The sequence below is a fragment of the Camelus bactrianus genome, chromosome 9 (genome assembly GCF_048773025.1).
Source record: "Camelus bactrianus isolate YW-2024 breed Bactrian camel chromosome 9, ASM4877302v1, whole genome shotgun sequence".
Classification (NCBI taxonomy): domain Eukaryota; kingdom Metazoa; phylum Chordata; class Mammalia; order Artiodactyla; family Camelidae; genus Camelus; species Camelus bactrianus.
The window spans coordinates 68,871,040-68,897,095 of NC_133547.1; the positions used below are offsets into that span (position 1 = coordinate 68,871,040).

Below are 26,056 nucleotides of genomic sequence, written 5' to 3' on the forward strand. Positions count from 1 at the left end.
ATGTACCCATTCATTGCAGCATTATTCCTAATAGCCAAAAAATGGAAACCATAAATGTCCAATCAACTGATGAATGAATATACAAAATGCGGTATAGCCAAGCAATGGACTATTACTCAGCAATAAAAAAGAATAAAGTACTAAATATGCCTCAACATGAATGGATAAACCTTGAAAACAGTTCATCCAGAGCACAAAGTTGATTAGTGGTTGCCGAAGGCTTGGGAGAGGGAGTAATAGAGAGTGATTGCTAATGGTTACAGAGGTTTTGGGGGAGTGATAACAATGTTCTGAAATTAGATAGTGGTGATGATTGCAAAACTCTGAATATACCAAAAATCACTGTATTGGGCACTAGAAGTATTACCTTTTGTGGTAAAATTCATAAATCTCAATAAAGCTATTTGTGTTCTTAAAAACCTGCAAACAGCTCAGATGTCCTTCAAAAGTGATTATTTACAAAAACTGCACATACCATGGGATACTGTTACTCAGTAATAAATAAAACATACACCCTGATATACAAAACAACTTGCATGAGCCCCTTGGCAATTATGCTGAGTAAAAGTAGCCAATCCTAAAAAGTTACAGATTGTATGACTCCATTTATATAACATTTTTTTTAAATGACAAACTTTTAGAAATGGAGAACAGATTAGTGGTTGCCAGGAGTTAGAGAAAGGAGGACTTGCTGGGGTGAGATGAGCGTGGTTATAAAAGGGCAGCAGGAGGGATCCTTGAGGTGATGGAAATATTCAGAATGCTGAATGCGGTGTAGATGTACAAACTTACAGTGGTTAAGGACTATAGAACTTAATACACACCAAAAAATGACTACAAATATAACTGAGGAGATCGGAATGTGATCAGTGGATTGTCAATGTCAGTATCCTGGTTGTGATATGGTGCTATAGTTTTGCAAAATGTCACTAGAGTGAACCTGGGGAAATAGTACACAGGATCTCATCAACAAGGACCTTTGATGCATCGAGAGGTAGGTGGAATGGAGAGCATACTCTCCTAACACAGATGAGGACACTGGGATGCCAAACATTATGTGACAACTTGCAAGTGGCACAGAGCCACAAACAGAAGCCAGGGCTCTGGACACCCAATCCTTCATTCAACAAATACTTCTGTGAGTGACAATGCCTCAGAAACTGTTCTAAAACCTAGACCCTGGAGTATAGCCATGAACAACACTCAGACCACCCACAACTCAAGGAAGTAAAAACATCCCCTCAGTCCTCAGTGAAAAGCTCCAGGGTCACTGGCTGCCAGTCTAAAGGCAAGGAGGGTGACAGAAGAGGATAAGGAGGCCAAATAGCTGTGGCCCAAGGCACCCAGACAGGCAAAGGCGCCAAACCTCCTAATGCTCTTCCTTGGAGGAAGCAGGAGTGTGGGCCTTGGCCAAGAGGCCAGAACTGAAAGTAACGGGATAAACACGGGTGGGCTCAGTATGAGGCTGGTTCAGGGCAGTCCTGTCCGGTTCACAATTAGGGAAGCAGTGTCCAAGATTGACGCCTGCGGAAAACTACAACTCCCAGCCTGTCTCGCGGCCGGCCCACGCCCCAGCGGTCATGTGACCCCTGATCACGTGTCTCCGCCGCCGGCTCGGGCTTGAAGCACCGCAGGTAGGTGACAGGAGGTACAGGTTGGTGGGGGATAGAAGGGTTAGGTCCCGGGTCCCCACCGCGGTAGAGCCCTGCTCACTCCTTGCAGGACTCCGCAGCCCAGCGTCCTCGGCTCCACGCCCACATTCGATCGGACCAGCCCTTGCAGCGCCTTAGCCGGCTTGTCTCCACCTAGTCCTAGGCCCGGATTGAGTCCCAGAGCCCCTCCCCAGTTTACCCCGCAGCAACCCACTGGCCTGGCTTCAGGCCTAGGGACCCGCCCTCGCCCCGGGTGCGCCCTGGCCCACTTCTCAATGCAGCCCACCCCTCGTTATTTATGGGATCCAGCCCCAGGGTGGCCTGAGATCCCACTCTGGTTGGGATCTGAGGGGCCTGCTGCCGTGGTTACAGCTCTGGCCTGAGCATGTGGGCATCAGGCTTCTAGTTCTGGCTCTGCCAACTAGCCACTGTGACATTGATCTAGCCTCTTTCCCTCAGTGGGCCTGTGTTCCTAACTGAACTGGTGCCCCATTCTGTGAGTTAGAGTCAGGGCACCTTGGTTCCCCATACTCTGCTGACCAGCAAAGAAACAGCTCAGACTCTTCTCTCTGCTAACAGCAGATTTTAGGTAAAGTTTTGAGAAAGAAGAAATCAAGGTCAGAGAGGGAATCATCCCAGATCTTTGGGGAGAAGGGGCTGCAAGAAGTAGCTCTCCCTTCACCATAGCAGGACAGGTAGAAAGAACAGGTAAGCAGGGGACCATGGTGGGGGAGAGAATTGCTGAGAGATCTCAGACCAATGCAGAGACCTCTGTGTCTAAGATGGGAGCAGGGTGGACGACGAGGCCTCACAGCTTTGGTAGCACTAACTTTGCAGGGCTCTCTCTGGAGCTACACTAGAAGCCCAGGAACCCACAACTGCCCCCGCTACTCACTGTTTCGATTTTTTGCTGAGTTGCTGGCTGGGGGGCAAGTTGCATAACAGGAAGCCCTGTGGCGTCTGACTGATCTTTCTGGACTTGGAGCCAGCAGGGAGACATTTCCCCTGGAGAGGTGTCCTTTGGGTGCATGCTTGGTGACAGATGTCTGAGAGCACCCACACTCCACCTTTTTCCTCTACTTTGTTCACCTGTCACCAAGAGGAGCCCTGGGAAGCACCTGACTACCTAAGAGGCCTCATTAGCCATTCTAAACCTCCCAGTTGCTGAGGGCATCAGAGAGGATGCCTGTGTGATGGGCAGTCACATGGGAGAAGAGTGAGAATTGGCCTGAAATTTTGACGAGCTTTGAAAGCTCCACAGAATTTAGACTCTGGGCTGGAGGGAGGTATGCTGGGCTGTAAGAAATTGAAATACCCATAGTTCTGGGTGAGGACTGTTCTTGCGACCCTGTGGTATAGAAACAGGTTTGGAAGCCAGACAGATCTGGATCCAAATCCTGTTTTGCAACTTGCTGTTGTTTGACCCTGGATGAGTGAGATCTCTCTGAACCTTGTGACCACTGTCATAAGGAATGAATGAGATAAGGTATGTCTATGGCACTCCTGCCTGATGCATGGCCCCTAGTGCTGACACATTAGTACCTCTCTCTTCTGTGTTTATGTCTTCTTTACCTGATAGGTCTGTAAACCTGATGCAGGCAGGAGTTGCATCTGACATATTTCTGTCTCTGCCATCGCACACTGCGGCAGCCTGTGTAGTGTTCTGCACAGAGGTACACCTGGGTTTGAATCTCGGCCATCTGATTTTGGGACAGTTGTTTCACCCTTCTGTGTCCACCTTTGGATAACAGTATTACCTGCCTTTCTTATCTAGGTTAAGGAGAGACAGAGCCCCGAGGCCTCCTAGGATAACAGCTCCAAATGAGCTGGTGCCACCCTCCCAGCTGAACGTGTTCCCTCAGCTCCCCAGGGGATGTGGTTGTGAGACAGAACCCACAGAACCTGAAGGAAGAGGACTCTCAGGGCCATGGCCCAGCTTAGCATCAACAGTGACCTTGGCGAGTGGGGCTTAAGCACAGACTCCGGGGAGCGGGCCCGTCTGCTGCAGAGTCCCTCTGTGGACGTGGCCCCCAAGAGTGAGGGAGAGGCTTCTCCTGAAATTGTGGGCAGAGGTACCACTTCTACACTTGGGGCCATCTTCATCGTTGTCAATGCCTGCCTGGGCGCAGGGCTGCTCAACTTCCCAGCAGCCTTCAGCACTGCTGGGGGCGTGGCAGCCGGCATCACGCTGCAGATGGTGAGTGTGCTGGCCTGGAGGGCAGTGGTGCAGTCTGGGTGGTGGGTCTAGGCTCTTTGCCTCAAAAGGGAGGCTTTGGATCAGGAATGGTCAGTCGGTGACACATGCTGGCAGACCTTACTAATCTATTCCAGCATTCTTTCTTCTGAGCCCAGATGAGGCTTCAGAAGCCTTCCCAGCAGTAAAGAAAGTCTGGGCATCAACTGCCTAGTTAATAATTTTGTGGTTATGTTTTTAAGGTGGGCCCTTTTCTTTTAGAACTACATGTTGAAATATTTACTGATGAAATAATAAAATAGCTTGTATTTTCTTCAAGATAACCCGAAGTGGGAGAGGGAATTAGATGAAACACGATGGGCTATGTGTTGATGATTTTTGAAGCTGAGTGACGGGTATGTGGGGGTCCATTATACCATTCTGTCTACTTTTGTGTATGTTTGACACTTTTCTCATAACTCTTTGTTTTTAAAGAATAACTCAGCAGCCTCCAGTAATCTATTAAAATTGCCTTGCAAGATAAGGCTCATTTGCCGGGCTTTGGGCACTGGCCCAGTAAATGCTGAGCAAGACCAGGCTGCATTTTGCTGCCAGGCCTTTCTCACACCCTCTTGCTCTGCCCCTGTCTGCAGGCCATGCTGGTTTTCATCATCAGTGGCCTCGTCATCCTGGCCTACTGCTCCCAGGCCAGCAATGAGAGGACCTACCAGGAGGTGGTGTGGGCTGTGTGTGGCAAGCTGACAGGGGTGCTGTGCGAGGTGGCCATTGCCATCTACACCTTTGGGACCTGCATTGCCTTCCTCATCATCATTGGGGACCAGCAGGACAAGAGTGAGGTCCCCCTCAGTACTTACCTCATCCCTCCCCCTGGGCCCTGGGGGTCCTGGGTGGGAGAAAAAGAACACAGAACACCTGCCCAAGGCCTAGCCTGGGCCTGGCACTCATCTGGGAATCCTCCCTGCTGGCTGCTGGGCCCATTAGAGAGATGGAGGCCCTGCAGAGCTGGAGGGCTGCACCCTGCAGTAGCCTGGCATCACATTCCCTCCTTCCTCCCTATGCAGTTATAGCTGTGATGGCAAAGGAGCCTGCAGGGGCCAGCGGCAGCCCCTGGTACACAGACCGCAAGTTCACCATCAGCCTCACTGCCTTCCTCTTCATCCTGCCCCTTTCCATCCCCAGGGAGATCGGCTTCCAGAAATATGCCAGGTTCGGAGGCCCCACCCCAGCCTGCACTGGACAGAAGCTCTGATCACAGGCAGCTGGAGACCCGAGGGCTGCTGGGGAACCCCTCTCCTCAATGCCACCTTGCCTCCTGGGGCAGCAAGTGTGGGAAAGGCAGGGCGCCAGGCCTTGCAGGGGTTCCAGCATAGGACCTTCCTTTTTTGTCAGCAGCAAGGGAGACAGTGGCTCTTTGCATCAGTGAGAGATTCAGTTCCAAGTGTCTGTGTCAAAGAAGGGGCGGGTGATAATCAGGATTATGAAGGCAGCCTCCTGGCCTGGGCCTTGTCTTTCCCACGGAGGATGATAATTTTGATCATTTGGGATTGTCAGCCTGGCAGCGTTTTCCGTACAGCTTGGTATGAAGGGAAGGAACTAGCTTCCTGGCTCAGAGTCTGAAAAGTGGTGGGATTCTACACTGTTTCCTGTGACCCATAATCGAGGGGGTCACACTCAGTATCTCCAAGGTTCCCTTTAATGTTGACATTCCAGTATTTGTGCCTTCAACCCTTTTACCTCCAGCATCTCCTAGTTCTCAAAGGCCCTTCTTGCAGCCCTCGCCAAATCTGGGCTGCTCTAATTGAAGTAGCGGATGTGCTTTGAAGCCCAGCCCCCTGCTGTGGTCTCTGAGCCATGGAACTGACCCATCTCCTTTCCCAGTGGCCACAAATGTCAGTCTGGTCCCCAGTTGGCCTCCTAGCTGTGGAGTGTTTCTCTGAAACTTATTTCTCATGCGTTTCTTGAGTCTTTGTTTGGAATAGTGTCCCAATTTGTTCATTAGATACTTGTGGTCACTAGAGTTAAGGGTGGATGTCCCTGGGGATGGAATCAAAGCAAAGGCAGCTGCAGCTGGGGAGGAGGATGCCTAATCCATCCTTCCTGGCAGCTTCCTAAGCGTCGTGGGCACCTGGTACGTCACTGCCATCATTATCATCAAATACATCTGGCCCGATAAAGAGATGACGCCAGCAGATGCCCTGAACAGGTAGGTGAGGGCCCCGAGGAGACACATGGGGTGGAAGCCACTACTTGGGCCCCAGGAGGTGCTGAGTCAGGCATCAAAAGGCCACACAGGTGCTCTTCTCAAGGCTCACTGGCCCCCAAGGGACATGACTCACTGGTCATTGTAGGAAGGAGGCAAGGGGCCCTGATCTCTTTTTACTAAAGAGAAGAGAGAGCCAGAGACAAGGGGAAACTACCAAGGTGGAATTGCACATTTTTTCAACATGTGCTCATCTGTAGTATCTGTATCTTCTATGAGAGGATGAATCAATTTTGTCATTTAAAAGAAAAGTTTCATTTTTGGGGGGAAAGGAACAAACCAGAAAAGCAAAAGCCCAAGTGCAGAGGCCAAAAATTCTGGATTTGGGTTCCAGGAGGGCCATCCAGAGCCTCAGTTTACTGACCTGTGAAAAGGAGGTGTGTCCTCTCCCCATTCCCAGATGCCCGTGGGCTGAACGTGTAGCATGCTGGCTGGTGGAGGCCATGGTGGGCTGAATGAAGAGCAAGGGCCTGGGGGCGGGCGGGCACTCTGAAGAGTTCACAGGCAGCAGCATCTTGTATGTCTATCCACAGGCCAGCTTCCTGGATAGCCGTGTTCAATGCCATGCCCACCATTTGCTTCGGATTTCAGGTGCCAGTTGCAAGGTCCCTGTCCTCCCTTAGCTCACGCCCCATCCTGGGATGGAATCAACATCATGGGCAGTTTGGGGGGATCCTGGAAGGAAGGATGGAGTGGGGGTCCCAGGACTTGCCTCTTATCCCTGGGGGTGAGGTGACTTGCCCACCATGACCCTGCCCTTCACCCTGACAGTGCCACGTGAGCAGTGTGCCCGTCTTCAACAGCATGCGGCGGCCCGAGGTGAAGACCTGGGGCGGGGTAGTGACAGCTGCCATGGTCATAGCCCTCGCTGTCTACATGGGCACAGGTGAGTGCTCCCCTCAAGGGCCGGGCTTACAGCGCTCCCACTTTCCCTCTTGCGTCCCCAAGTCCTCTGAACCAGGTTTTCCTGAGACAGCCCTGCACTCCCAGCACGTCAAACACTTGTGTAGGCATTGGGTTGAACTTGAGCTACCTTGGGCCGCTTCCTGCCCAAATGAGAGAGATGTGTTCATGCATTCATTCAGCAGCTCTCAGTGGGTGCCTAGTAAGTCCCAGGAACTTTTCTCAGCATGGGGAATGCCATGGAGATAGAAAGACTTGGTCCTGCCCTCATGGAATCAACAGTCTAGTTGGAGAGACAGTCTTAGAAGAATAAATCAGGAATCAATAAGGAATTCCAGACAGTGGTGAGTGCCACAGTGACAGTGAAACAGGGAAGATGTGAGTAGGACTGGGTGGGGTTGGCTTTGGAGGGTGGGTCTTGGGAGGCTCCTCTATGAGGAAGTGGCATTTGGGGGAAGCCCAAACCATGAGAAGCCAGAATCTGAAGAGCTAGGGGAAGAGTGTTCCAGACAGAGGAACCAGAAAATGCCAAGTCTCTGAGGCCGGGACAGAAGAAGGCCTGTGTGGCTGGAGTGCAGTGAGTTGGGGATGAGTGGCAAGCAGCAAGGGCAGACTAGGAGCAGAGCCAGAGAGGAAGCGTCTTCAGCAGGGGCATGGCCCTGGGTGCTGTGTAGAGAAGGGCTCGGATGAGGGAGCAGGACTGGGAGACCAGGAAGAATGTCCTTATGATTCCTTCCACAGATGGTTCTCAGGACCAGTACTGTTCTAGCCTCTTGAGGACACAGCCAGGAGCAAAGAAAGCAAATAGGCAGAGTCCCTGTTCTCCGGGGCTCGTGTTCTGGTTGGGAAGACAGACAATAAACAAGTTAAAAAAAAAATAGAGAGAGGAGTGAAGAAAACAGAACAGGATGATGTGAGAAAGTACCTGGGGGCAGGGGTTATTGAGGATGTCCTGGGTGGGGAAGCCCATCTCTCAGGAGGGGACATCTGAGCTGAGACCTGAGTGGAGAGGAGGTGGCAGAGGGAAGAACTGGGCCAACAGAACATTAGCACAGAAGCTCTGAGACAGGAACTGCAGGGTGAGTTCAAGATCAGGTACGTGTAGGGGATGTGAGAAGTCGGGGAGGAAGGCTTCTGATCCCAGCCTCCACACTCCTCCAAGCCTCAGTCTAAGCCTCCAGAGCTGCTCTGACACCTCCCTGTCTGCTGCTGGACCTAGCAGTGGACCCATCCCCTTACCCTCCCACGGTCGCCCTAACCCAACTCTCTCATCCCTGCTCTCAGGCATCTGTGGCTTCCTGACCTTTGGAGATGCCGTGGACCCCGACGTGCTCCTGTCCTACCCGTCAGAGGACATGGCTGTGGCCGTTGCCCGTGCCTTCATCATCCTGAGCGTGCTCACCTCCTACCCCATCCTGCACTTCTGTGGGCGGTGAGCCTCCTCCCCGCCCTACTGGGGTGCTCCCTCTCACCAGGGCCCCCGGGGCCCCCGAAAGCCCTTTGAACACGGTCCTCTGGCCTTATGTAGAATCCATTTTATAGAAGGAGAACCTGAAGCCCATAGGAAAGTCAGTGCCTTGGATGGCCCTGCAAGTACCCCCAGCTGGGTCTTGGGGGCCCCCTTTGTCCCAGAGTCACCAGAATATTCTGTGAGTCCTCTGAGGACCTCTAGTCCAGATCCTTTCCTGAACACTCTGCCTTCTAGGTACCCCAGGCCCTTTTCAGGAGACTGGTGGTGTCGGTTCCCATGGAGTGTGCACGTCCTGGGCCAGGCAAGGCACTAAGCCCTTCGCTTTCACCATCCCATCCAGTCCCCATGGCAACCCTGAGAGGACTGCTGCTAGGCCTGTTTCACAGAAGCAGAAACTGAGGCTCAGGGATTAGAGTCTTACCTACAGTCAGCCCAGTTGGGGGTCTGGCTCTGTGGCTGGAGGTGGGGGACCATTAGCAGGGGCGCCTCTGAGCCCCTCTCCATGTGGGCAGGGCGGTGGTTGAAGGCCTGTGGCTGCGCTACCAGGGGATGCCGGTGGAGGAGGACGTGGGGCGGGAGCGGCGGCGGCGAGTGCTGCAGACGCTGGTCTGGTTCCTGCTCACCCTGCTGCTGGCGCTCTTCATCCCCGACATTGGCAAGGTCATCTCAGTCGTTGGAGGCCTGGCCGCCTGCTTCATCTTCGTCTTCCCAGGTGTGGACCCCTGGCGCCCCCGCAGCACTGACTCCTGGGGCCCCCCGGCCTCAGCTCCTCACTTGCTCACCTACCAGGGAGGATCATCACCAGTATTTACTGATCAGCCACTTCAGGCTCCATGGGAACCCACTTAAGCATTATCTCCTGCAAACAATCCTGGAGTTGTCATCTCCATTTTACTGATGAGTACTCCTGAGGTTCAGAGAGGGTAACAAGCTTGCCTAGAGGTTAACAAACTCAACTAAAGAGGAACAGAACTGAAAAAATAAAAGAGAGGAACAGAACTTTTCCAAACCCAAGTCTATCTCAGTTCACAGCCTATGCTTTTAACTCTTCATTCAAGTATCTGTTCCTCCCTGACTATCAGGGATCTGGCTGGTTCAGCCCATTCCAGGGTAATAGGGTCTAGTGGCCGCACCCTGACATGGAGGTTGGGAGACCTGAGTTTCAGACACAGTCTGCCACCAGATCCCTGGGAAATTGTCCCATCTGCCCAGTCTTGAGTTCTGCCTATACCCAGCTTATTTCTACCCAGAGAGCCACCTGGAAAGCCCTTGCCAGTTTGCTTGAAGCAAGGGGGCCACACCTGCTCTGAGGTATACTGGGGAGGGGCAGCCCTGCAGTGTGGGCACCACTGAGTCACCTTCCAGCGCTGCCCCTTTAGCTCCGGGTCTTGCAGACAGCCCAAAGGGTGCCTGGCGGATGGGGGCCGCTCCTGGGAGAGCAGACGCCAGGCCTCCAGCTGGGCGCGGTGTGGAAGCAGAGAGGGAATATGTGGAGAAGTAAACACAGGCCTCTCTCTGTCCACCACCACTGCCTCTTGGCAAGGGGGAGGCTGGACTGCAGGAGGGAGCCCACCCAAGCTCCGGGACCACCTCTTGTTTTCCAGGGCTGTGCCTCATTCAGGCGAAACTCTCTGAGATGGAGGAAGTCAAGCCAGCCAGGTAAAGCAGGGCCTGGCCCGTGGTCTTCTCAGGGAGGTGCTGGATGGGTGGTGGCCTTTAAACAGGTAGGGTCAGGAGACTTGTGTACTTGGCAAAACATGAGTTTTTAAAAGAGGGTAATACATGCTAGCTGTAACGTTAGAGAAAAAAATTGGAAGTTCCTCTTTCCCCACAGCCCGCTCCCCACCTTCTCCTGGGAGAGCTCCGTGCCATCAGCACGGTCTGTGCCCTTGCAGGCTGGTTCTCTGCGTGCATAAGTGTCTATGTACACAAAGCTATGCGTGTGTGTACACAAACGTGGTGCTTTGTGTCTAGTTGGGTTCTTTCAAAAATGGTTTCATGCCAGACACACTTTTTTGCTACTTGTTTTCTTTCACTTAACCATGTGTCTTATAGATTGTCAACACAGGAAGATCAACTTCCATTTTCAGTGGCTATAGAATATTTTGTTGTATGAACAGGTCCTGAGTGTGAACACTCTTCTCCTTATACACCGTGGCACACCTGATTGAGGATCTTGTTACGATAGATTCTTAGAAAGAAACTGTTCCATCCCAAGGCACACTCATTTTCACTTTGGACATGAGTTCAAATTCAGTCAGTACCAGTCAGAGTCCCAGCAGCAGTGAATCAGAATGCCCTGTTCCCTGCTAGCACTATATATAACAGGCTTTTCAATTTTGTTAGTCCGATGAATGCAAAACACGATTTTACTTTAATATGTGCATTAATAGTAGAGAGATTTTGAACAAGCTGCATGCTTTTAAAAAAAAATACTGTGAGTAACACTCATTCATTATAGAAAACTTAAAAAACACAGACAAGTCTAAGGAAGAAAGTAAAAATCACCCTTAATCTCAATACCCATTTATAACCCTGTTGCTATTTTTGATCCATACATTTGCAGGTGTCTTGTGGGTTGCTTTTATTTTAATGAAATGGATCACATTTCACATGACCTGCTTTTTTCTGACCATCTTTTGGTCAGGAGACGTGCATTCTAATTCTGGTCCTGCCCTCGGTGTACTGTGACCAGTCAATTAATCCCATTAGGTCATGGTCGAGGGATCCTACACCTGGCCCTGCATACCTTTGTATGAAAAGTCTTTGAGAAGTAGGAAGTGCTCTACCCACAGGAGAAGTGGTATATGTAATTACAGTAGTTAACTGATACATATATATATATGGAAGTCAATGGAAGTCCGCAAAGTCATGGCTGGGTTGACTAACCATGCCTTCTCTCACCTTCTGCTCTACAGCTGGTGGGCGATGGTTAGTTATGGAGTCCTCTTGGTCACTCTGGGAGCCTTCATCTTTGGCCAGACCACAGCCAATGCCATCTTTGTGGATCTCTTAGCATAACCACTGCCTCCCAGGGAATACATGGCCTTTGCCATTGGACCTGGGAACCCATCTCATAGAGCTGCAGAGCCACCCTGCAGAGTCTGGCATTGTTGCCCTCTACTGGTGGGATGACATCTGAACATCCTTTCCAGGGACAGTTCTGGGGTGAAATCACGCCCCATACTTATGGACAGCTCAAACTCAGCTCCCTTCCTGCTCCCTGGTCCTGGCAGTGCCATGGATGGTGGGAAGAGATTTTGTGTCACAGAGGAGCCTTCCCCTGCCTCCTCCAACTGTCGACTTCTCCATGCCTGGAAGCCATGGGTGAAGAGGGTCAGTAGGTCTCTGAAGAAAGAACCCAGCCTGAACCCACTCTGGAGAAAGAGTGTGGGCCAAGGGCTCCCATCTTCCACAGAGAAGCGTGTCCTGAGTAGGGGCTGTGTTTATCACCCCAGGACTTATTGCTTGCTCCTGTCCGTTGGCAGCCCAACCAGCAGTGACTTTCTCTGGCAAGTTCCAAAGGTAGTACTGAAGTTATACAAGTGTGCAGAGGCAGGTAGATCGATGCCTTGTCCACTGCCTCCTGGGCCCACAGGGAGCCTAAGAGCCCTCATTCCCATGGCTGATTGACATTTCCCAAGCCTTCTGAGGCCTCATCCTATCTCTACCCAGACCTGAAGGTCCAGGCGTCCATCTGCTCCTCCATCCCCAGACATCAACAAGTCTAATGTTTACAAACGGTGTCAGCCCAGCTCTGAGCCAGGGGCCAGGGCCGTCCCGTGCCACGGTGCTGTGAGGACTCCTCCCTTAACTTTCCCCATGGCGGGAGTCTGCTTTTCTCTCACAGATTCCAGATGGGCCCCTCTTTTTTGAGGCACAAGGGTGGGTGATGGAGAAGGCTGGGAACCTCTCAGACCCATGAGGGCTGGGCTAGTGAGGATCAAGGTGAATCTGTCTGGTATCTTCACTTTCATTGGTTGCTTCTCTTCTCTCTGCCCTCCATGTGCCCCTCCCGCCAACCTGAGCCCAGCAGCCTGGAGACAAGAAAGACATCTGAGTTGTCACTGACTGAGCAACATCTGAGTGTGGTCATGCCAGCCTGGAAGTTTCCCTTCCAATCTGGATCTTGTCTGCTTCTTCCCCCATCACCACTTCACCCCTACCCCATTTTTCCTGTGTAGCTCAATCTCTCCTGCTAAGAGATGTATGGGGGTGGGGGTGGCCAAATTCTCTCTTGTCACTTCGTCAGCTCCACACATACACCAGGCCTGGCCTCCTCTTCGTTCACACTGAGGTCACACCTAGGTTGAGCCCCAGGAGGGTTGAAGAGGGATGTTACTTCCCCCTTTGTATTCCTGTTTTGAACACCTGGCCACTGACTTAGGCCGATCCCAGGCACCGCTTCTGCCTGGAAAACCCAGCACTTCCCTGGCCCCTCCTGCCTAAAACCTCTGAATGGAGGGGCGGGGGTGAGAGGGACCCCAGCCCTCAGGGCAGTGAGATAAGCAGCAGAGGCTGGCTGGAGGCCAGATCAGATTCTGCTCAGTCCCCAGACTGGGTGGCCTGCCTTTCCTCACATCCCCTCTCTGCCCCTTGGGCCAGACCCACTTGGCCGCTTTCTCTCAGTCTGTTGCACAGCACCGGGCCCCGCCAGTGCCCATCTCTGACAAGGTTAGGAGGATGGCCCATCAGCAGGGCTGCACTGCCTCCCAACGTTGGATTTCAGTTGAAGGGCGTGGGAATGTAAGGGGAGTCATGGCACAGAAACGAACGAGTCGGGAAAAGGAGCTGCAATCTGGCCCCTTGGCCTAACCTCAGGAGCCCCTTCCCCTGCCCTCCCTGCCAGGGCATTTTACTGTTTCTTTTCTACTTGTGCACATTCAGACCAGGGAGGATGATTAATAAAAAGGGACCTGTGCTGCTGAGCTGTGTGGCCTGTGTCTGGTGCCGGGGACAGTCCAGGCCACTGACAGGAGAGACGGGCTGGGGTCGGGGTGGCCGTTGGGGTGGGCCTTTTGGCCTCACCATCTAGAGAGAAGGGGCCTGCCATGCTCCTTACCAAGCTGGAAGCCTGCAAGGGTTCTCGACGCCCCTCTCTTCTTGCACATCCCCTTAGACCTTCCCCGCTGACTTGGGGATCTGCCTTGGTCTGTCCTGTTGCCTCTACCTTGGCTCAAGCCCTCACTGTGTCCTCCCTGCACCACTGTGACTTCAGGATGGCCTCTGTGTTGCATGTCCCTCCCTGACCCCAAACTTTGGGGTGAGCTTCAAACTCCTGAGCATCCACCCCTGTCCTTTCAGAGGCGTGTGTTGAGAGCAGGCCCTCTTGTCCTTGTTGTGGAGCCAGTCACCATGCTCGGTGCTGGCAAGAAGATGCTCAGCAAAACACACCAGCTCTGCTCTCAGTCTACTGGGGAAGACTGAAGCGTAGCAAGTCGTCACAAATACATGCATGCAAGTTGTGATAAGTGCCAAGGCGGGAAAATATAGGCTATTATATTTGAGGGCCTGGGGCTTGTCAGGGGAGTCAAGAAAGGCTTCCTGGAGGAATTGACATATAAACTGGCTCTTGAATGATAAGTAAGAACGAACTAAGTGAAGAGAGGTGGCGAGACCTTTCCAGGCCATGGGAAATGCTTGTGCAAAGGCCCTATGGTGGGAGGAACATGGTTGTTTGAGGAATTGAACAGTGGCCGTTGTCAGTGGAGCATTGCCTCGGTGTGGGAGAGCAGCAGAGGTGAGGATAGTGCATTCAAGACGGTCTTCAGTGGCTCCCCGGGCCTTAGAGTCTAACCAGCTCACCTACCATACTCTCCGTCCCTGCTTGGGTATTTTGCAAAGATCGCTCCCTCCTGGTGGGGATGGGGACTCTCTCCAAGAAGGAAACACTGCAAGGCTAGATGGGTGGGACAGCTCTGGGACATGGTTCACACCTGACTAGTGAGCCAAGAGCTTGAGGTTTGATTTCACTTTCTCTGAGTGAACAGAGGGAAAGAAAGGTCACATCTACACTATGGGCAAACACAGCCAAATTCATCCATTAGTCAAGACATCCCTGCCTTTTCCTCACCACCCTTGTAAGCACTTAATCAATGTCTGTCTCCCCCATTAGAAACAGTAAGTTCCATGGGAGCAGGTTATGTCTCCCTTGTCCATCAGGTATCTTAGCTCCTGGCACATAGCAAGCAAGTGCTCAATAGCTGTTAAACAAATTGAATGAATGCATGAATATCAACAAACATTTGTTGAGTCCTTACCTGGGCCAGCACTTAACTGGCATCATTTATATTTGTTCTTCACAAAGACCAAACTCTAGGAAGAAGTGAAAGCAGAGAGGTGTTACATAATTGCCCAGGGACACATAGGGAGTAAAACTGGAGCCAGACAGCCCTCTTTCCATGTATGAATGAACAAGTGAGCAGAGGGCTGGCTCAGAACCAGTCTGGTGATTTCTGACCCCAGAAGGCAAGCTCCAGAACCCACAACCCCCATGCCGGCACCAACATCAGATCCTGGAACACTTGGCTTACCCTCCCAGCTAATCCATGCCACATGGTGAGATGCCTGCCTTCTGGCTGGTGGCTCTGGGCAAGTCACTTCCCGTCTCTGGGCTTTTGTTTCCAGATCTCTAACATGCGAATGATGATCACTGACCTTACTTACCTCCCAAGATAAAGGAGAGCCAATGTCAAGAAAGTACATGAAAAATGTCAGAAGTGCTTTATAACCAGAAATCCACGTTTACAGAAGAAATATGAAAATTCAGTTTCTCCTCAGGAGGACACAGGCTGAGGTTCCCCTACCACTTCACGGGAGTCAGGGGCTTCTCAAACTTTAATGTGCATACAAATTTTTATCTCCTTGGGATATAAATTCTGATTAGTTACGTCTGGAGTGGGGCCTGCAATCTGCATTACTATCACTCCCAGTTTTGCTCAGGCTCTGGTCCAAGGAGCAGACTTTGAATAACAGGGGCCTGGTGGACAGAGCAAAGGCTCTGGCTTCAGACAGACCTGGGTTGGATCTCAGCAGTTCCTCTTACCCTGGGAACTCAGGAAATCAGCTCACTTCTCTGAACCCCACTTTCCTCAATTATAAAGTTGGGGAGAGTATAGCTCAGTTAGCACCTGCTTAGCATGCATGAGGTCCTGGCTTCAATCCCCAGTACATCCATTAAAAAAACTTTTTAAAAAATAAAGTGGGAGCAATGGTGCCTCCCTTGTAGATGTAAATATTATAAATCCAAGGGCAAATGGCATAATATATGTGAAGTACCTGGCAGATTGCAGGGATTATGTTGGTCATTTCCCTGTACTGGTTGGGGTGGGAGGCAGGGAGCAGTGTGTAACTGCAGTTTCTTCCTTTGGTCAGTAGAGGGCACCTCTGTGTTATTTCTGTATATGAAAGTGAAGAGCTTGTGGCCTCAGAGGACACGCCAGTTCTCTGAGTCATTAGAGTTCCAGGTGGTTTGGCTGCTGCCTAGTACTTCTGAGTGATGTCCCTGAATGGGGCAGGGCCACCTCTAGATCATGGCTTCCAATCTGGTAGGGGAATCAAACAAAGAAAATAATCACGGAAACTAATTGTGTAGGTACATATGCTAGATATAAATTCAATATTACAAATCTAGATTTGGTAATTCATTGCTATAATATAATGAAAAAAATTTCAGTAGATATGGAGGAAGTCTGGAGATGCTGTAGTCAGGAAGAAGGAGGAAAGCAGACACCCTGTCCTGCAAACACTTTGTGTTTCCTGAGGGGACGGGGGTGGGAGAAGGAAGAGGCACAAGACTCATCCATTTGGTTATTCTTCCATTAAATGTGAAACTGATGTGTTTCCAGTCCAGCATGTAAGAAGCTTGGAAGTGGCCACTCTATCCGAACAACAAGTAAAAAGTTGAACAAACCACTGCCCCCCAAATTGGAGAGAGTGGCAGCCAAATACAGAGCAGAAACCCACAAGCAAAAACCTCTATGGGAGTGAGTGCCGGGGTAGGGAAACCTGAACTATAATAGATGAATTGCTGGAGGCTCAGTGTGGACAAACTGAGAGAGAAAAACACCAAGGAGTCCAGTCATGTTGGGGGAAGGGGGCACACTATGACTTTGTGGGTTTTACCTGGAGCTCCACCAGGTTCTTGTAGTAAACGTCAGAGACAAATCCCCTCATGCTTCCAGCAGAGGAGGGTAAGAGGAACCATTTTGAAATGTGCCAGAGCATTCTGTTGTTGTTAACATGTTATGTACTCAGGAGAAACTTAAATTTTAACCAGAGCCTGACCTACTGAGATTCTTATCAGCACCTAACTGACCTAGGAGAAGGAAAACACACAACCCCATCCCACTCTAGCCACCCTGTCCCACCTAAGAGGGACTAGGGGCAGAGCTGGGAAGCATATGTGAAGTCCACAGTCCACAAGCACACAAGCTCACTAAGAGACTATGATCTAATCATGGGACTGTAGAACCCTTCCCCCTGCACTTTGCAACCTCTTTACTAAAGTCCTATGTACAGCACTTCCTTTTACCTAGTACCTTATGTCCAGCTATCAAAAAAAAAAAAAATAAAAGACATACTAAAAGGCAAAAAATAAAGTTGGAAGAGACAAAGCAAGCATCAGAGCTAGACAGATATGAAAAGTATGTTGGAATGATCAGACCAGGAATTTTGAACAACTATGATTAAAATGCTAAGGGCTCTCATGGATAACGTACACAGCCTGCAAGAACAGATGTGCAGTGTAAGCAGAGAAATGGAAATTCTAAGACAGAACCAAAAAAAAAAAATGCTAGAGATAAAAAACACTAAGAGAAACAAAGAATGCCGCTGATGGGCCTACCCTGTATAGACTGGATACAACTCAGGAAGGAATCTCTGAGCTTCAGGATATCACAATAGAACCCTCCAAAACTGAAAAGCAAATAGGAAAAAAGACTGAAAAAAAAAAGAAAAAATAAAAGAAAATCCAAGAACTATGGAACAACAAAAGGAGTAACGTATGCATGGTGGGAATATCAGAAGGAGAAGAGAGAAAGGAACAGAAGAAATATTTGAAACAATAATGACTGAGAATTTCCCCCAAATTAATGTCAGACACCAAATTAATTAATTAATGACAGATCCAGGAAGCTCAGAGAATACCAAGATAAATGCCCCCCCCCAAAAAATGCCACCTAGTCATATCATTTTCAAAATACAAAAAAAAAAATCAAAGGTAAAGTAAAAATCCTGAAAGAAGCCAGATGGGGGAAACACACCTTACCAACAGAGAAGCAAAGATTACAAATTACAGTCGAGGTGAAGAAGGGAAAGGAGGGTGGGGCACCACTGGAAGTGAGGAAGGGGCTGTGTGATCACCCAGGAGCTGAGGCACTTGGAGCTCCTAAAATGCTGGATGACTCGGTGCTGATCAGTGGAAAACCAAAGAAGACAAGCCCATCTGAGCTCAGGATAAGGGGGATACTGCCTTGCTGAAAACTTACAGTCAGAGCACTTACTCTAGGTAGATCAAACAGTTTGAAGATGACATTTAACAACTTCTCAAGAAAATTAATGAGCTCACTGATATTAAAGAGGCTGACAATGGCCTGGCCCCACCAGCACTTTGGGATTTGGCAGCCAGTAAGGAAACACTCCAGGGTGAACAGTCTTTGCAAGTTGCAAATGTATAAAGATCATCCATGCTGATTCCGAGGACCTGAAGTACATTATCAATGTGAAGCAGTATGCCAAGCTTGTGAAGGACCTCAGTGATCAGGTAGCACCCACCAACATTGAAGAAGGGATGAGAGTTGGTGTGGATAGAAATAAGTATCAGATTCACATTCCACTGCCTCCTAAGATTGACCCAACAGTTACTATGATGCAGGTGGAGGAAAAACCTGGTGTTACATACAGCTATGTGGGTGGCTGTAAGGAAGAGATCGAGAAACTTCAAGAAGTAGTTAAAACCCCACTGCTTCATCCAGAGAGGTTTGCTGACCTTGGCATTGAGCCTCCCAAGGATGTGCTGCTCTTTGCTTCCACTAAGTAGAGGCAAGACATTCTGTGCTCTGGCAGTTGCTAATAGGAGTGATGCTTGCTTCACTCGAGTTATTGGATTTGAACTTGTATAGAAATACGTCGGTGAGGGGGCTCCAAATGGTTAGAGAGCTCTTAGAAATGGCCAGAACAACAACAACAAAAAAAGCCTGCTTTATTTTCTGTGATGAGATTGATGCTATTGGAGGGATCTGTTTTGACGATGGTGCTGGAGGTGACAATAAAATGTGTAGAGAAGGATGTTGGAATTGATCCATCAGCTGGATGGGTTTGATCCTTGAGGCAACATTAAAGTGCTGATGGCCACAAACAGACCTGACACTCTAGACCCAGTGCTGATGAGGCCGGAGGGACTGGACAGGAAGACTGAGTTTAGTAGCTTAGCTGATCTACAGGGTCAGACTCACATTTTTAAGATTCATGCTCATTCAGTGAGTGTTGAAAGCGATATCAGATTTGAATTGTTAGCATGACTGTGTCCACTGGTGCTGAGATCAGAAGCATCTGCACAGAAACTGGTAGGTTTGCCATCCTAACAGGGTGCAAAACTGCTACTGAAAAAAGGATTTCTTGGAAACTGTAGATAAGGTCATTAAGTCCTATGCCAAATTCAGTGCTACTCCCCAGTATATGACATGCAACAGAGCCCTAGAGATGCTGGTAAAAATACTACTTTTCATTGGAATCCTAACTTTATATAGATTTCTTAAAAACCATTTCACACACACAAAAATAAATGGTTTCAAAATTGTATGCTTTTTTCCAGATGTCTTTTCTCTGTAGTACAATAAAGGGTGACATCTAATGCTATTGGGCAGAAAAGCCTAACAACGACAACAAGAAGAATTACAGTTGACCCTTGAACAACACGGGGGTTAGGGGCTCCAGCCCCCTGTGCTTGAAAAATCTCCATATAATTTATAGTCAGCCCTCTGCAGTTCCAACATACCCATGGTTCTGCAACCACAGATTCAACCAATTGCAGATCATGTAGTATTTACTATTGAAAAAAATCCGTGATAAGTGGACCTGCACAGTTCAAAACCATCTTCTAAACTGTACATCTGACTTCTCCTCAAAAGCTACCCAAGCATGAAGAGAATGGAATGAAATACTTCAACAGTTAAGAGAAACCTAGAATTCTATATCCTGTGAAATTATCCTTCAAAAGTGAAGGAGAAATACTTTCTTGGACAAATAAAACTTGAGGGAATTTGTTGCCATTGGACTTACTTTGAAAGATGTGTTAAAAGGAGTTCTTTAAAGAGAAGGGAAATGAAATAAAGCAGGTAAAGAATGCTTTGAAAAATGAAACGAAAAAAAAATTATAAAGCAAGAAAAGAATGCTTTGAAAAATGGACAAAATAAAAACCAGTACCTAAAAATTAAAAGTATGATTGCCAAATTTAAAAATAAATCAAAAGAAGAGTTAAAGTTAGTTAAGAAAATCTCCCAGAAAGCAAAACAAAAAGACAAAGAGATGGAAAAGAAGAGATAAGAAAATTAGAGTTTCAACTCAGATCCAGCATCTGACTAACAGGAGTTCCAGAAGGAAAGAACAGAGAAAATGGGCAGGGGCAGGAAGTGGAGGAGCAGAGAAAGGAGGATATTATCAAAGAAATAACTCAAGAAAATTCTGCAGAATTTGAGGGAGGGTATAGGTCAAGCAGTAGAGCTCATGTTTGCATGCACGAGGTCCTGGGTTCAATGCCCAGTACCCCCTCTAAAAATAAACCTAATTACCTCCTCCAGCCAAAAATAATAATAATAATTAAAAAAAAAAAAGAAAATTCTGAAGAACTGAAAGACACGTCTCCATATTTGTAAATTGAATTTTAAGAGCTGCATACTGGCAATAAAGAGAAAATCATAAAGATTTTCTGAGACGCTTGGGGGCAGGAGGGCATGCTTTTTGGCATCACTGCAAGCTAGATGATAATACATCAATGCTTTCATAATTTTGACTGAAAAATTTCCACCTAGATTTCAGTGTGTAACCAAACTCTCAATCAAGCAGGAGCCTAAAATAAAAATATTTCCAGATAAGTATGGAGTAAATAAATTTACATCCTTCGTAGTCTTTTTTAGAAAGTCACTGGAGAATATGCTTCAGCAAAACAGAGCTGTAAAGCACGAAAGTGGAAGACAAAGCATGCAGGAAACCAAGAATCAACCTCTGAAGAACAACCAAGTGGTTTTCAAATGGCGGCTGGGCAGCTGACCAAAACGTGACCAGTTCAGTTGGAGCGGGATATGGAGAGCTATCAAAGGAAGGTCTCCAGGAAGAAAATAAAGCTAAGAGGTTATCTGATTTGTCTAAGTACTTGGAATAATTACTGACAGATCTGTTGGAGCATTTGGACAAGCACATATATAACAAAGCAAATGGGAAAATATGGCAATTATTAACTACAGGAGAAACAAAGAAGTTTTAGAGAAAAAAAGGAAAGGTAATCACAGTAAACTACTTAGCACTGGCCATTCATCTGTATCCTTTATAATAAACCAGCAAACATAAGTGAATGTTTCCCCGAGTTCTGTAAGCCTTTTTAGAAAATTATCAACCCCTGAGGTGTGGGAGTCATGGGAACTCCAATTTATAACTGGTCACCAGGTTCACACAGGTGAGGAACTTCTCCTCTCCAAGAGAGAACTGAGAATTTGTGGCCATCTTTATCTCCCATATAATCTGGAAAATATACATAAAAACTTAGCTTAAAGGGTTGCAGCAAGAACTATACTGGATTTGTAAAAAGTACATTGCCTATATTAAGGAATAAACATAAATGTATTATTATTTTTATTCTTTTAAAAGATCACATTTGGCATCAGAGGGTACTTTAAGTAAACTAGGATAGCATTCTTTCCTATGAGTAAAAGAGGTCACTTCAAGTCACTTTAAAGAGCAAGCTCTTCTGGAAAAGAGGACCTGGGTCATATGTCATTTCACTGACATCCCACTAGCTACAGCTCCACCCTTGACACTCACTGAGGTGTCTTCTGAAGGCCCAGCTAGGAGAAAGAGGCTCTGGCTGGAAATGTGATGAGCTCCATCACCTGGAGCTGGCGGGGCAGTGGTTGGACCAGGGACCAGCTAAGACTGAATGACATCCCCTGGGCCTGGCCTCTATTAATGACCAAAAATGAGGATGACGGAATGAGGAGGTATGTCCACTGGCCACTTGTTATTCTCAGTGAGATTGATTCTGTGGTCCTTCCCAGCCCTGGCAGATTATATTGTCCTCAGCCTTTCGTCTTCAGTTCCTTACCCCAGGGGTTGTAAAAAGAAGCCCTTGTATATTTACATTTTACAAAGAAGGAGAATAGATAAACAGAAAGTTTATATGTATAGCACAGGGAACCATATTCAATATCTTGTAGTAACTTATGGTGAAAAAGAGTATGAAAACCAATATATGTATGTTCCTATATGACTGAAGTATTGTGCTGTACACTAGAAATTGACACAACATTGTAAACCAACTATACTTCAGTAAAAATATTTTTTAAAAAAGAAAAATAGAAGAAATAGAATTGAGAACAAGGTTTGAGTATCAAAAACAATTTTGGCGCTAATTTTGTAAATTATTTCTTTAAAAATAAAGATTTTTGCCTCACTTTAAAAAAAAGAAGGAGGAGGAGAAGGAAAAAGAGGAAGAAAGAAAAGACAGAAGGAGAGTGGGGGATGGAGGGAGGAAGGGAAGAAAGCAGGAAAGAAAAAAAGGAGAATTTTTAAATTTAAGAGCAATGACATAGAAATTCAGATGTTCAGCTTCTCCAAGAAAATGGTGTCTCTGGTAACACTGTCCTCAATCCTATCTGGAAACCACCCGCTGGAGCTGAGTGGACCTCTGCTTTCCAGTTCAGTACAGTACCAACCTGGTAGCATCTCTCAGCCTGGTCCTTGCCTGGCCCGTGGGATATCTGGGTTTTCGAGCCTGTAATTAACCTTGGACCAAATCAGCCAATCCCAGCCCACTCAGGTGCTACCCTGCAACCCAGCATCTGCCCTGAGGTTCTGAAATACCAGTGGGTGAGCAGATGCAGCAGCAGAGCTAGCTGTCCTACCAGCCTCTGCCCAGAAGCTCAAGCCAACAAAGGGAATGGGACTGGCCAGGAACTCTAGCCAGGGCTGTGCAGGTAGATGTAGCCTCCTAGCTTCACCATGAACTTAGGCTGTTCTTGGACCCCAACATCCTCTTTGCTTCTCTGGCTGCTTATGGTTAACAGAAAGCCTGGGAGAAGCTGACTCTGCCTTCTTTTGAGGCAGGCTCTCGGGGCACCATGCATATTAATACCAAGGAGGCTTCTGGGTGCTGTGCAAACAGAGCTGGACCTCAAGTAACCAGAACCAGTGACCAACCATTCTGCTTAACTGAATTCCTGATTATGGTTAGCTCCCTAACCTGTATATCCTTGATGTTTAAAATTAAAAACACTAAAATTGTCAGGAATCCTTTCTTCTTTAGCAAAGAATATCTCATAAATACAATATAACTGAATCTTTCTTTGTTGACTTGAGGTCTAGCAGAGAGCTTCTTTCCTTTCTTCTTTCCTTCCTTACTCCCCTCCACAAACTATTTTTAAGCCTAGACCCCTTGTCTAGGCTTGAGGACAGTGAGGTACAGGCAGTTGGCTGGAGTGGGTACTAACTAAAGAATATTCTAGAGAAATACCTTCATAAACTTCAGAATCCTAATTTGTTTTCTGTGGATTTTTCTTTTCTTTTCTTTTTTATTTCTTTTTTTCTTCTGTTTTCTTTTTTAACTAGTATGAATCAGAAACTCAGAAACTCAGAAAACAAAATTCAACCTAATTCTGAGCTCTAGGGAGCTGAGTTCAAATCAATCGAGGTTTACCTGAACAGGGCTGGGGCACCAGGAGATCGCAGATAATCAGAATATAGCACAGGGCTGGAACTGGATAGGTCTGAATTTGAGTTCTGGCTTTACCGTCCAGCTGGTGGGCTCTTGTAGTCCCAACCTTTACTGAGCACTTACAATGCACTTTGCACTGTATTCACCACATCCCATGCATTATCTCATGTGATCAGTGAGCTCTAAAAGCATTGCCTAAGAAATCCCAGGAGAGGCACTTTACCTCCCTGAGTCCGAATTTCTACATCTGCAAAGTGGAAACAAAAATAGCATCTGACAGGTATGTCGGGTGGATTAAGTGAGCTCAGTGTTGGAAAGGCCTCAGCACCAGGCATGGGCCAGGTGTGTGTGCACAGCAGGTGTGGCGACCAGGACAAGCCACTCCAAACGCGTCCTCCCAAGGTGCTCTGCTGAATAGTGAGGTTTGGGTTTTTTCTTTCTTTTTAAAAATCTTGTCTCTTTTCTGTCTTCTTCTCCTTCTTCTTTTTTCTCTTTTGGTCATTTTAAAGGGAATTAATGCTCCAGTTTGACTGGGCTTCTCTGCTTTTATTGAATCCCAGGCACGGCTGCTCCTAGCTTGTGGGGATCTTGCCTACCAGGAGCTAAAATCTAACTTCACACAGTTTAATTAAGGTGATGTAAGACTTTCAGGGCCCATCTCAGTGCTAAATGAGTGCTCCTTCTCTTCACTGCTTGCCTGCCCTCAGCAGGGTACAGGCAGTAAGGAAAGAAACACTTGTTAGTCCAGTGACTTGCTGTGCAACCCCACACAGGCTTTCTTCCCTCTCTGGGCCTCAGGTTCCCTTCCTCTACAGTGAAAGGGTTGCAGCAGATGACTGCTGAGGTCCTTCGGATTCAGGAACCCTGTGATTTCAGTTGGAGTTTGCCGCTAACTGTCCTGCATGCTCTCCCCAACCCCCAACTCATCACAAGTCAGTGACAGTGGAGCAGTCAACCAAGAGTGGGGACCTTCTAAACACAGGGCCCTGTGTGACTGCACAGGTCACATGTCCATGAAGCTAGCCCTGCCTGGACACCCCGGGATACAATGCCAAAGGATCACTTTCTGTCATTCCTGCAGCTTTGTGGAGTCCCAGGGGAACTCCTCATCTGACCATCTGGTGCTTTGGCTGAATGGTGGTCCTGGCTGGAGCTCCAGGGAGGGAATGCTGGCTGAGAGGGCCCTACTGGGTGAGGCAGGGGCTTCCTGGGAGCAGTGCTGGGGTGGGGCAGAAGGGATGTAGGCCATCTGAACCACTTTTTCCTTGATGTTCTAAGCCAGAGCTATAGTGAGTTTCCCTAAGGAGCCCGGCTTGACCTAGCACCAGGTGGTGAGGGTTGGAGAATTAGACTCAGGCCTTCAGAGCCAGAAACTCTGGGAGGGCAACAGAGTAGCCAGCAGCTTGATGTGGCAGAAAGAACACTGGACTTAGATTCAGGAAGCACGGATTGTAATTGGTGTCACCTTGGGCCAGTCACTCCTGCCTCTGGGTCCCAGCATTTTCACTGACCAATTGCCTTATGGACTTCTTAGGATCAGGTGAGTAAAGTTCCATGGAAAGCAAACCATCCTGAGCACTCCAGAAAGCTGCAGGGTCAATTCATATGCTGGGATAAGACAGAGGTTCAAGCCCCATTTCCAACACCTTCCAGCTGTGGGAACTTGGGTAAGTTACTTAAACCCTCTCTACAGGCCTCTATGAAGTGGACAACAATATTAGTGTTGTGAGGATTTAGATCATTTAGGAGAAGTTCAGCATAATATGTGCCCTGGAAACCAATGACTAGTTCAAATGTGAACTCTGCCATATACTAGCTGTGTGACTTTAGGAAATAAGCCTGTTTGGGCCTCAGTTTTCTCATCTGAGAAATGGGAATAATAACAGAACCTAAATCAAAGGTTGCTGTGAGGAACAAGGAGGCAATTCCTGTAGAGTACTTGGCACAGTAGCTGGCAAACAAGTTATGTCTTCACAAAAGGGAACAGGGAACAGAACCAGTCGGAAGCAGTTTGGGTGGTTCAGGAAGAAACTCCTTGCAAAGTTTGGCCTTAAATGGGAACAACCCTCTGTTGTTCAGGTGGTGGAAAGACTCTCTCTAGAGAAAGTTAAGAGAGGCTGGAAGAAAGAGGGCTTGCCTAGCCTTCCTCGTGGAATGCCAACCTAGGGGATCCCGTAGAGCCATCTGCTCCCTGACTGCAGCACCCATCTCTGTTCCTCCCTGGCTGTCATCTTGTTAGAAGACACTGGCAAGAGCCCCAAGACCACTGCATTCAGCCCTGTGGGTGCCCTTGGCTCCTGCATCTCAGAGGACACCTACATAACTTCCTCCTCCCTGCAGAGGAATGCTGAGGGATCCTTCCATGTAAACCCACACAGGTGGAACCTGGTGGCCAACATCCTGTCCCTGAAGTCCCCACTGGTGTAGGTTACTCCTACTCTCTTGGCCAGAACTACCAGACCAATGACCAGCAGGTGGGTGGCTGGGCTAATCAAGGTGGGGACAGGAGGAGGGAGGGGAAGGGAAGGAAAGGAAAGAGAGAAAGAAGGCAAGATGGAGGCAGAAGGAGGATAAGAGAAGAGGAGCTGGGGGAAGCAAGGCCTTCTGTTTCAGACAAGAGGCTGCTAGTGGCCTGAAGGCTGCAGGCATTCG

The 26,056-nt window shown here is 48.4% G+C and overlaps 1 protein-coding gene and 1 pseudogene across 6 annotated transcripts; both read left to right on the forward strand.

Annotated features, from left to right (window-relative positions):
- The first annotated feature begins 1,577 nt into the window (after positions 1 to 1,577).
- SLC38A7 (solute carrier family 38 member 7) lies at positions 1,578 to 13,408 on the forward strand. Of its 6 annotated transcripts, none has more exons than XM_010967246.3 (13): positions 1,578 to 1,634; positions 2,232 to 2,360; positions 3,232 to 3,325; positions 3,427 to 3,849; positions 4,479 to 4,677; positions 4,908 to 5,052; positions 5,951 to 6,049; positions 6,640 to 6,697; positions 6,878 to 6,992; positions 8,294 to 8,441; positions 8,993 to 9,192; positions 10,085 to 10,139; positions 11,399 to 13,408. In XM_010967246.3, the coding sequence occupies exons 4-13, from the start codon at positions 3,580 to 3,582 to the stop codon at positions 11,499 to 11,501; spliced, it is 1,392 nt and encodes a 463-aa protein (XP_010965548.1). In that variant the 5' UTR covers positions 1,578 to 1,634; positions 2,232 to 2,360; positions 3,232 to 3,325; positions 3,427 to 3,579; the 3' UTR covers positions 11,502 to 13,408. The 6 variants fall into 6 exon arrangements, with proteins under 6 accessions (XP_010965548.1, XP_010965550.1, XP_010965551.1 ...); XM_045504545.2 differs by having other exon boundaries at positions 1,616 to 1,634; positions 2,235 to 2,360; XM_010967248.3 differs by lacking the exon at positions 3,232 to 3,325.
- A 110-nt stretch (positions 13,409 to 13,518) lies between these two features.
- On the forward strand, positions 13,519 to 24,453 carry LOC141578677 (26S proteasome regulatory subunit 7-like; annotated as a pseudogene).
- The last annotated feature ends 1,603 nt before the right edge of the window (positions 24,454 to 26,056 follow it).

Coding starts and splice junctions, on each gene's coding strand:
- SLC38A7 (XM_010967246.3), top strand. CDS start 3,580: ATGGCCCAGCTTAGCATCAACAGTGACCTTGGCGAGTGGGGCTTAAGC. Junction 4,678..4,907: donor TGGGGACCAGCAGGACAAGA/GTGAGGTCCCCC, acceptor CTCCCTATGCAG/TTATAGCTGTGATGGCAAAG. Junction 9,193..10,084: donor CTTCATCTTCGTCTTCCCAG/GTGTGGACCCCT, acceptor CTTGTTTTCCAG/GGCTGTGCCTCATTCAGGCG.